Source organism: Capricornis sumatraensis, chromosome 2 (genome assembly GCF_032405125.1).
Source record: "Capricornis sumatraensis isolate serow.1 chromosome 2, serow.2, whole genome shotgun sequence".
Classification (NCBI taxonomy): Eukaryota; Metazoa; Chordata; class Mammalia; order Artiodactyla; family Bovidae; genus Capricornis; species Capricornis sumatraensis.
Window position 1 is genome coordinate 127084589 of NC_091070.1, and position 12376 is coordinate 127096964.

General features: G+C 35.5%; 1 protein-coding gene across 1 annotated transcript in view; it reads right to left on the bottom strand.

Moving 5' to 3' along the window:
- The window catches only part of MAN1A2 (mannosidase alpha class 1A member 2), a 151218-nt gene that overhangs the window by 89037 nt on the left and 49805 nt on the right, over nt 1-12376 (bottom strand). Inside the window, exon 3 of the mRNA XM_068965043.1 lies at nt 7452-7548. Coding sequence (XP_068821144.1) covers nt 7452-7548 — 97 coding nt within the window. The remainder of the gene's footprint in view (nt 1-7451; nt 7549-12376) is intronic.

Here is a 12376-nt window from a genome sequence, read left to right on the forward strand (position 1 = left end):
TACCCACTGAGATGATCATATAATTTTCCTCTTTTAGTTTCTTAATATCTTCAATTATATTGACTAAGTTCCAAATGTTAAACCAACCATGCATTCCTAGGATAAACCCCACTTGGTCATGAGGTGTTATTCTTTTTACATATTGCTGAGTAAGATTTACTAAAATAAATCTACTCTGGTCAAAGATTTTTATGTCCATGTTCATAAAGGAACCATGGTTTATGAACATGGTTCATAAAGGAACCATGAGGAACACTGGTTTATAAGTTTCTTTTTACTGTAATACCATTGTCTGGTTTTGGTATTAGAGATTTGGTGGTGGCACCAAGGAAATACACACATTAGGTGTAAATACCTAACAAGAGCACTTCAAAATATATAAAGTAAAAGCTGACAGAACTGAAAGGAACAAGAAACAAATCCAATACAGAGTTGGGAACTTCAACACCCCTCACCTAGTAATTAATAAAACTACTAGATAAAAAATCAGCAAGGACAGAGGAAGCCTGAACAAACCCATAAACCAATGAGATCCAACTGACATTAATAGAACATTCTACACCCAATAACAGTCACTACATATGTACACATTCTATTCAAGCATAAATGGAACATTCACCAAGACAGGCCATATTCTGAGTCAAAAGGTAATTCTTAAATAACTTAAAAGACTTAAAGAATTGTAATCACACAAAGTATATTCTCTGACTATGAGTACGTGTGTGTGCTCAGACTCTCAGTCACTTCTGACATTTTGCAACCCCATGGACTATATATAGCCTGTCAGGCTCCTCTGTCCGTGGAATTTTCCCAGCAAGAATACCAGAGTGGGTTGCCATTTCCTTCTCCAGGGGATCTTCTTGACCCAGGGATTGAGCCTGTGTCTCGTGCATTGGCAGGTGGATTCTTTACCACTGCACCATTTGGGAAGTCCATTCTTTGACCATGATGGAATTAAATTAGAAATCAATAACCGAAAGACAAAAGAAGAATCTCTAAGCATTTAGAAATTAAACAACTTAAGGTAAGTTTTTAAACATACTGAATTGAGTAAAAATGAAAATACAATATATTAAATTCTTTCAGATGCAACTAAAGCAGCACTTAGCAGAAAACTATTTGGCACTAAATGCTTACATTGGAAAAGAGGATCTCAAATCTATAATCTAGGGTTCTAGTTCAAGAAACTAGAAAAGCAAGAACAAAAGCAACCCAAATCATGCAGAAGAGTAGAAATAACAAAGAACAGAAATCAAAGAAAATTAAAACATAAAGGAAACATAAGAAGTTCAATGAAACAGAAAGCTACTTCTTTGAAAATATCGATGAAATTGATAAAACTTTTAGCAAGACTGACAAAGGAAAAAAAAAAAAAAACACAGATTACTAATATTAGGAATAAAAGGGGATTGTAACTACAGCTACCATAGATATCAAAAAGATAGTATTAACTCCAAACAACTCTATGCACATAAAATCAATGGCTTAGATGAAACAGACCAATTCCTCAAAACCATCAATTACCAAAACTAAGGCGAAACAGATATTGAATGGCCCTTATAGTGATGTGAAATAAGAAACTGAAATTGTAGAAGTTGTAGTTGAAAATCTCCCAGAAAAAAAAGCTCCACATGCAGATGGTTTCACTGGCAAAGTATATTCAAAACTTAAGAAAGACTATCAAATCAACAGTATAGAAAAATGAAGAGCAGAGAAAACTTCCAAATTCATTCGATTACACTGATACCAAAACAGAACAAAGATAGTACAAGAAAAATACAAAACAATATCCTTCCCTAAATATGAATGCAAAATCCCCAACAGAATATTATAAATAATTAGCAAGTTAGAAATAAAAAGAATTTATACATACCTGGAAGATAAAAGGCACATTTCAAAAAAGTACTGTAAAAACAAACAATATTCTTTTCCAAATCAAAATTCTTTCAAATGTAAGAAGAATTATCCCTAACAAAAATCTTTCAATTCTCCAAAGTATCTAAGTAAACCTAATTCATCCTGACTATTAATCACTGTTGGAAGAATTATTATCAGTGGTAACCTATGTCCAGCAACATTTTCCTCTTCCCCACTCACAAGGTCCAGCACTGAGCCCTAACTAGACAAAATCAAACCAAACTATCTAAGAAGTCAATCTGAAAATATAAACACACAGAGGAAAACAGAGGAAAGAGATAAAGAAAAAAGCTTAACTGGAATCAGATCTACTCTCGAACATCACTGATCTCATTTAATTTCTTTTTTAGTTTAAGCCATTATGAAATGAATTTTCTGTTATCTGTACAAAAAGAAACCTTGATGCCAACCAAGTACAAACTAGGCAGAAGTCATGATTTCAGTTACCATAAAAAAGAATGTTTTAATAATCAAGGCTAAGAAAAAGAAAATGGACACATTTTAAACTTCCTTATAATCTAGAATGTCATGAAAAGTGAAAAGAAAAAGTGTTGGTCACACTCGTGTCCGACTCTTCACAGCCCCATGGACAGTAGCCCATCAGGCTTTTCTGTTGATGGAATTCTCCAGGCAAGAATACTGGAGCAAGTAGCCATTTCTTTCTCCAGGGGACCTTCCCCAGGGGACCTTCCCAACCCAGGGATCAAACACACATCTCCTGCACTGCAGGCAGATTCTTTACCATCTAAGCCACCAAGACGGTTCAATTCCTGCCTATATGCTCCTATAGTAATAGGTTAAGATTTTTAAAGTTTCTTCCAACTTTTACGATTCTAATTTTATAAAGGCATATGGAATCTGGGATGTCAAGTGAGACACTATGATCCTTCCCTTAGAAGGATCTTCAACAAAAAAGCTAAAAACAGAGTAAAAAAAAAAAAAAAATCCCAATACTCTCTAGCAAAAAATGAAAATTAGAAAAAGAACAAAGTAGAAAAAAGTCAAACTCTTTTTAATCCTTTAGTAAACCAAATTCATAACTAAAACTATCTGACAAAACAAACAATAAAGGATTCATTCCCACTTAGTTTATTCCACTGGAAGAAAAATGTAACCCCTCAAATATTTTTCTAAAAGTATCAATATAAGCACCTACTTTTGATTACTGAAAATAATATAGATTGCATTTTCATTTTTTCTACCTTTTCAGTACAATTTTGTCATAATAGATTTTCCCATGTGCTAGTATTTTTTTTTTGTCTTTAAAGTTAGCTGAAGCAGAATTAGAAGCATGAACTTCAGCATGAAGTTGCCTATAATCAAAATCTGGCTCCATTATTTACTAGCTGTACAACCTTAAGTTAGTTAACCCTAATTGTGCTTCAGTTTCCTCCTCTGTAAAATGGGAATAATAATAATAGTACCTGCCTCATAGTGTTCTGAGTACTAAATAAGCCCACTCACATAAATCACTTATATCAGTCCTTGGTATATAGTATGTTTATTATTCTGCTCAGCTTACCATAACAAAACACCATCCACTACAGGGCTTAAACAACAAAAATTTCTTTTCTCACAGTTCTGGAGGTTAGAAACCAAGAGAAAGCTTCCAATCTTTAGAGGAACAACTTCCTCTTGGCTTGATGTTCACCTTCTTGCTATATCATACCCACTTAGCCTTTTCTTAGGAGAAGGCAATGGCACCCCACTCCAGTACTCTTGCCTGGAAAATCCCATGGATGGAGGAGCCTGGTAGGCTGCAGTCCATGGGGTCGCTAAGAGTCGGACATGGCTGAGTGACTTCACTTTCACCTTTCACTTTCATGCACTGGAGAAGGAAATGGCAACCCACTCCAGTGTTCTTGCCTGGAGAATCCCAAGGACGGGGGAGCCTGGTGGGCTGCCGTCTATGGGGTCGCACAGAGTCGGACATGACTGAAGCGACTTAGCAGCAGCAGCCTTTTCTTAGTGTATGTGCAGTGGGAGAAAAGAGCTTGGGTGCTTTTTCATATTCGGTTCCATCCCTTTCTGATTAAGGCCCCTAGTTTAATCTTAATTACCTCCTAAACACTCTATCTCCAAATACAGTCACATTGGGAGGTAGAGCTGCAATATGTGAATTTATGGGGCACAAAATTCAGCCTACAGGAGTATGCACTGTATAAATACTGTTGATGCTGCCACTAGTAATGTGTATGTAACTATTGTTACTAGTAATGTGTATGTAACATACACATATACAAAGGAAAATACAGTTTTATTCACAAACCCAATTACAGAATCTCTAAAGCAAATAACTGACCTCATACCTCAATGAAAAGGTAAAAATTTTATTGGAAAACACTTAACTGATACTCATTACAAGATGAACCCTCAGAAAGAGCAAACCAAAACTGACAAAATCTTCCTTCTGTACCAAGTGAAAAGACTAATTTTGTAAAGTCACCCTTTCCAACTCTCCTCTGTTCATGGGATTTTCCAGGCAAGAATACTGGAGTGGGTTGCCATTTCTTTCTTCATTTCCAACTCTAGGCTCCTTTAATTTCTATGATCTCACAAATAACTTTGTTTATCCAGTAAACCAGTTTAAGTGCTCCTAATGACCAGTCAGTAAGAACTCACCTGACAATAATCTGAATCTGTCATTGCCCTGGTCATCATTTACCAACCTAACCAAATAGTGACTACAAAGGTCACTTGTGAAGAAGTCTGACAAAAAGTACCACAAATTAAAACCACTTTTCATAAGGGACTTCCCTGTTGGCCCAGTAGTTAGGACTCCAAACTTTCACTGACATGGGCCTGGGTTCTATCCTTGGTCAGGGAACTAAGATCCTCCAAGCCACGTGGCGTGCAGCACAGCCATAAATAAATAAATAGCAAAACCTCTTTCATAAAAATGCTATTTTTAAAAAGAGAAAACATTAAGTCAAAACTTACCCATTAGGATTTTAACAAAGTCACATTCATTTAAGAAGGAAATGGGCTTGTCTGCTGGCTCAGATGGTAAAGAATCTGCCTGAAATGCGGGAGACCTGGGTTCGATCCATGGCTCGGGAAGATTGCCTGGAGAAGGGCATGGCTACCCACTCCAGTATTCTTGCCTGAAGAATTCCATGGACAGAGGAGACCGGCAAACTATATAGCCCATGAGATCGCAAAGAGTTTGACACAACAGAGCAACTAACACTTTCAGACTTTAAAAAAGAGACAACCATTTTGCTCACTAAATGAATTATACTGGCTCATAAGGAATAAAATTTTAAGAAGTTACCTGAAAGCTCATTTATCTTTAAATTCGGCAAAAAATCATACCTTACAGTAACTGATTAAGTAAATTAAATTATTGATTACAGTCATGATTAAGTAAAACAAATGTATGTTTTTTACCTACTACATTGCCTAGAACCATACTATTTGATTAAGTCTTACTTACTATATTAGATATTCTGAGAAATACGATTTAAAAAACTAAACAGAAAATTAACATCCAACTCATTTTCAAAGGGCTCAGAGTTTACCACTGAGTTTAATACAAATGGATGGTTAGTTGCAGACAGGATCTAATTTTAATTAATCATTAAATATCTTCTACTGCGCTAATGTCTCACTGTTGCCTCCACAAAGCAATAGTAACTCTTAATTCTGTAACCTCTACTAAGGAAATAAACTATACTTCATTAAGTGATAGATGCTAAATTAAATGTCATATGTGAGATCTCTGGTGTCTTTCATTATTCCATTATTTTTCCATTATTCCTCCATCCCAACATCTCTCAAACCCAGAAGAAATTAACTTTTTTAGTCATTTTCTTTTTTGACAGGCAACAATCAAATATTGAAAAAAATATGAGATATCATTGCACAGGAAAAATTCTTCCACAGTCACAATAAAAAAATAGTTATTACTGTGGTGTTGCATTACAATTAGTGAAGATGACTGCACTGCATGTGACTGACAAATGTGCTTTCTGATTCCATTAGTATTTTCTTGCCTTCACCTACTGCTATTTAAAAGATACCCATCACATCAAGAAGCACCTAAAATGAGAGAAAGATGTGAAGACTCTAAAGAACAACTTGGTAATTTTTAAGAGTTATTCTTGGGTTAAGTAAAAGTTGTTAAAGTAGTGAACACTCTTTTAAACTGAGAAATTTAACAAGTGAACTGAACTCAAGAGAGGTAGAAAGTTATAAAATTCAAGTTAAATAACAAGCTCTTCCCCAAACCTTCATCCACACACACACTGTCAATTTCTCCCTTGCAACTGTGAATATACTGCACATTTATTCAATTTACCAACTGAATCACCTTGGGCATGTTACTTCTTTTTTTTTAAACATACATAGCTAACACTACTGAAATTTCCTATCCTTTTCCTCCTCTGTAATGTGTGAGTATCAGAATTGGGACTATGTTGAAGAAAAAGAATTACAAATAGGTAAGTACATTTCTTATACTAAAAAACAATGCAGAAAATGCTTCAAAATACAAATAAATGACTAAAACATCTGTATGCAAATACAAAATTTATCACGTATCTGTGATGACTAAATCTTGAGTGAAACTTGCAAAAAACTACACCTTGCTTCAAATTACAGTTCCATAGAAATATAGTTGTTACTGTTGTTTAGTCACTTAAATTGTGTCTGACTCTTTTGTGACCCCATGGACTGACGCCCATGAGAAATAAAGAAGTCCTCCCCTTATCTCAAGGTGCCCAGATACCTGGAACCCTAGAGAGTACCAAACTCTACATGTTTTTTTCCTATACATACATATGTATAATCAAATTTAATTTATAAATTAGGCACAGTATGAGATTGACAATAACTAATAATAAAATAGAATAATTATAATAATTTACTGCAATAAACATTATGTAGATGTGGTCTCTCTTTCTTCCTTAAAAGATCTTACTGTACAAACATAAAGGCTTTTCCATCTTAACTAAGCACTTAATTGCACTACAGCCATAACCTGTGCAGTATGAAGCACAATACTAAAACTAGCACAAATTTCCTTCCTCACAATTTCATGATTAGAATATTTATTCTTATCTGAGATCTTAACCTCAGCATATGGTCCTTATTAAGTAAAGAACTTTCATCTTTTCACTTAAAGAAAGTACTTTACAGTTTCTCTTTGGCAAATCCAAATTGCTGGCATCATTACTCTTGTGTTGTGGGCCTATTATTAAGTAAAATAAGGACTACCTGAACACAAGCACTGTGCTATCTCCACAGCTGATCTGATAACCCAGACAGATGGCTAACTAAGAAGACACACTGGACAAAGAGATGGCTCATACCATAGGCTGGAAAAGGCACAACATTTAAATTTATGAATTATTTCTGAAAATTTCCATTTAATATTTTCAGACTGAGATTGACTATAAGTAAATGAAATAGAAAGAAAACAAAAGCTTAGATAAGCAGGGACTACTGTACTCAGGTTTTAGAAAGTAACTAAAAAGTTAGATCCTATTTTTAAAATGAAGGTAGAAAATGAAAACAGTAAAAAGTAACCTTACCAAATATATTAGTGGAGTGTCCTTTCCTTGCAATAGGTCTGAGCTCATTATGCCCCCATCCATATATCCTGTAATTATCCCAGGCATGTTTCATCATCTGAGAAAAGAAAAATTATAACCCATCAATTTACATATTTCACAGACTGTTATCCTTATATTTCATGCAATTTAAAGATTCTATTACTATATCCTTACACATTCTCCTGTATCTCCTACATTAGTATATTATTCTGTTAACATTGGTATCAATGTGAAAATATATATAATCATGTTTAACTTAAGTCTACACAACAGAACAAAAAATTAGGTGTAATAAAGAAGCTTTTTATCAAGGAGTAAAGTGTCTATTTGGCATTCTTTCCTTTTAGGAACTGCCAATCCGTTCAGAAACAGCTCCCCTTCCCTCGCTGTGACCATCACAGGGGTGTCAAAAATGGGCTCTGATTCCACAATCAATGAACACAGCCTGGCTAGAGTATCCCTAATCTTTAGACCAAAGATCAGCAAACTCTTCCTATAAAGTAAGCATTTTAGACTTTGAAGTCTGTATGGTATATAAGCTAACCACTAAACTCAGCTATTGCCCCAAAAAGCAGCCCTGGACAATGTGCAAACAAATGAGCATGACTAGCAAAAACAGGAAGCAGGCAGAATTTGGCCAGCAGGTTGTAGCCTGCCAATCCTTGACCTACACTAAGTGACTGGGTACATGAGATTCAGTAAAGACAATCAAGTCCTTTCACACATATTGCTATAGATACCATGAGACAAAGGACTCTCTTGTTTTGCAATCTCAAGACCTTTGCAATATATAATCCTGGAGCTGACGGGGGCTAACTCTCCCAATATGGAGAAACGAAGTAACAAAAGAAAATAGACAGAGATATACATATCTGTTGACAATAACACCTACAGGGTTGGACTGAGCCAAATTTGAAGCCCTGGGTTAGAGCCCCTAAACTAATAAATATTTTTATATCAATTAGTCTGAACTGAGTTTCTTACAACCCAGTGAGTACTACGCTATACAAGAGCAGAGTATTTAATTAAATATCAGTTGAATTATGTAATAGTAGCTTGTGGTGTATCAAACGTAATACTCATTAAAACATTTCTCAACTTTTTTTTGCAGCCTGCATTACTAAGACATGAAAACTAGGCAAAAATATTACAAGGAAATTAAAAATCAATATATCTTAAAAACAAAGATGCAAAATTCCTTAACAAAAATTAACAATACATAAAAAGGATACTACACAATGACCATGTGCAGTTTAAGTCAGGAATATAAGTGGAATTTAACATTCAAAAACCCATCAATATATTTCACCATGTCAACAAATAAAAGGGAAAAAAAATACAATCATCTTTTAGATGTAGACAAAGCATCTGTAAAATTCAACACCCAGTCATGATTAAAAGAAAATAAACTTCTCAGAAAACTACAAGGCAACATCCTCAACTTACTAAAGGGCATCTTCAAAAAAAAACCCTACAGCAGCCATCATACGTACTGGCAGAAGACCCTACTTCTAAGGTTGAGAACAAATCAAATACATGCATGCTCACCACTTCTTTTCAATAATGTACTGAAAGTCCTAGCCAGTGCAAAAAGAAAAAGAACAAAAGGCATAAAAATCAAAAAAGAAAACGTACCTCTATTCACAAAGCATATGACTATGTACAAGGAAAACCCTAAGCAATCTTTAAAAGCCAATAAAACTAAAAGATGACTTCAGTAAAAAAAAATTCAGGTTCAGCAAACTAAAATCAAATACATTTCTACATGCTAGTTATGATCAGAAATGGATATTCAAAAACAATTACATCTATAAAACATCAAAAAACATGAAATAGAATATGTGCAAGAAGTATACACTAAGACCTACAAAACACCGCTGCTAAGCGAAATTAAAGAAAACCAACAAGGGTCACTTGTTGAACAGTCACTGAACACTTTCTCACTCAGTACATTTGTAGGGCTTTTCTCCGATATGAGTTCGCTGGTGTTTTCTGAGGTGCATTCTGGCTGAAGGCTCTACCACATTCACTGCATTTATAAGGTTTCACTCCGGTATGAATCCTCTGGTGCTAAATAAGAGATAAGCTGAACGCACTGGTCACAGCAAACACCCTCTTAAAGACTCTACACATGGACATCACCAGATGGTCAATACCAAAATCAGATTGATTATATTCTTTGCAGGCAAAGTTGCAGAAGCTCTATACAGTCAGCAAAAACGACAGGGGAGCTGACTGTGGCTCAGATCATGAACTTCTTATTGCAAAATTCAGACTTAAATTGAAAAAAAAAGGGAAAAAAACTAGACCATTCAGGTATGACCTAAATCAAATATCTTATGATTATATAGTGAAAGAGACAAATAGATTCAGAGGATTAGATCTGATAGACAGAGTGCCTGTAGAACTACAGATAGAGGCTCGTGACATTGTACAGGAAGCAGTGATCAAGACCATCCCCAAGAAAAAGAAATGCAAAAGGGCAAAATGGTTGTCTTATGAGGCCTTACAAATAGCTGAGAGAATAAGAGAAGCTGAAGGAAAAGGAGAAAAGGAAAGATAAACCCATCTGAATGTAGAGTTCCAAAGAATAGCAAGGAGATATAATAAAGCCTTCCTCCATGATTAATGCAAAGAAAGAGAGGAAAACAATAGAATGGGGAAGACTAGAGATCTCTTCAAGAAAATCAGAGATACCAAGGGAACTTTTCATGCAAAGATGGGCACCATTAAGAACAGAAATGGTATGGACTTAACAGAAGCAGAAGACATTAAGAAGAGGTGGTAAGAATACACAGCAGAACTATCCAAAAACTATCTTCATGACCCAGATAATCACGGTGGTGTGATCACTCACCTAGAGCCAGACATCCTGGAATGTGAAGTCAAGTGAGCCATAGGAAGCATCACCACAAACAAAGTTTGTGAAGGTGACAGAATTCCAATTGAGCTATTTCAAATTCTAAAAGATGATGCTGTGAAAGTGGTGTACTCAATACGCCAGCAAACTTGGAAAACTCAGCAGTGGCCACAGGACTGGAAAAGGTTCATCCCAATCCCAAAGAAAGGCAATGCCAAAGAATGTTCAGACTACCACACAATTGCACTCATCTCACGTGCTAGTAAAGTAATGCTCAAAATTCTCCAAGTCAGGCTTCAACAGTATGTGAACTGTGAACTTCCAGATGTTCAAGATGGATTTAGAAAAGACAGAGATCAAATTGCTGAAATTTGTTGGATCATCAAAAAAAGCCCAAGAGTTCCAGAAAAACATCTACTTCTGCTTTACTGACTACACCAAAGCTGACTGGGTGGATCACAATAAACTGGAAAATTCTTCAAGAGATGGGAATACCAGACCACCTGACCTACCTCCTGATAAATCTGTATGCAGCTCAAGAAGCAACAGTTAGAACTGGGCATGGAACAATAGACTGGTTTGAAATAGGAAAAGGAGCATGTCAAGGCTATATACTGTCACTCTGCTTATTTAACTTATATGCAGAGTACATCATACGAAATGCCAGGCTGGAAGAAGCACAAGCTGGAATCAAGATTGCTGGGAGAAATATCAATAACCTCAGATATGCAGATGATTCCACCCTTATGGCAGAAAGTGAAGAAGAACTAAAGAGCCTATTGATGAAAGTGGAAGAAGAGACTGAAAAAGCTGGCTTAAAACTCAACATTCAGAAAACTAAGATCATGGCATCTGGTCCCATCACTTCATGGCAAATAGATGGGGAAATAATGGAAACAGTGAGAAACTTTATTTTATAGGGCTCCAAAATCACAGTAGATGGTGACTGCAGCCATGAAATTAAAAGATACTTGCTTCTTGTAAGAAAAGCTATGACCAACCTAGACAGCATATTAAAAAGCAGAGACATTTGCCAACAAAAGTCCATTTAGTCAAAGCTATGGTTTTTCCAGTAGTCACGTATGGATGTGATAGCTGGACTATAAAGAAAGCTGAGTACCGAAAAACTGATGCTTTTGAACTGTGGTGTTGGAGAAGACTCTTTAGAGTCCCTCGGACTGGAAGGAGATTCAACCAGTCCATCCTAAAGGAAATCGATCCTCAATATTCATTTGAAGCTGAAACTCCAATACTCTGGCCACCTGATTTGAAGAACTGACTCATCTGAAAAGACCTTGATGTTGGGAAAGAGTGATGGCAGGAGGAGAAGGGAATGACAGAGGATGAGATAGTTGGATGGTGTTACCAACTCAATGGACATTAGTTTGAGTAAGTTCCAGGAGTTGGTGATGGACAGGAAGCCTGGTGTGCTGCAGTTCATGGGGTCGCAAAGAGTTGGACACAACTAAGAGAGTGAACTGAACTGAACTAAGTGGATTGATATAACATGCTCAGGTAATGAAAGACTTAGTGTTGCTTTTTCTTTAATGTTGTCGATGAATTTCAATCAAAATTACAGCAACCTTTTATTTTCACAGAAAAGTTAATTCTATAAAGGCAAAGGACTTAGAATGATGAAACAAATTAAAAAAAAAAACAAAGTTGGAGGACCTGATTTCAAAACTTACTATAAAAGTTATAGCAATCAACACAGTGTCATATTCTCATTAAGAACAGGCATAAAGATTATTGAGTAGAAAGAATAACATCTGATTCTGTCAACCAATTTTGAACAAAACAGTCAAGGTAATTCAATCAAAAAAGGATAATCTTTCAAGAATAATGTTAGAACACTAAAATGTCCACCCTATGAGGAAAAATGAAATACAATCTCTACTTCACATAATAAACAAAAAAAATTAACTCACAATAGATCACAGACTGAAATATCAAAAATAAAACATGCCCATACAAAGACTTATATACAAATGTACATAGCAATTTTATTCCTAACAGCCAAAAACTGGGCCAAATTTTGAACAAA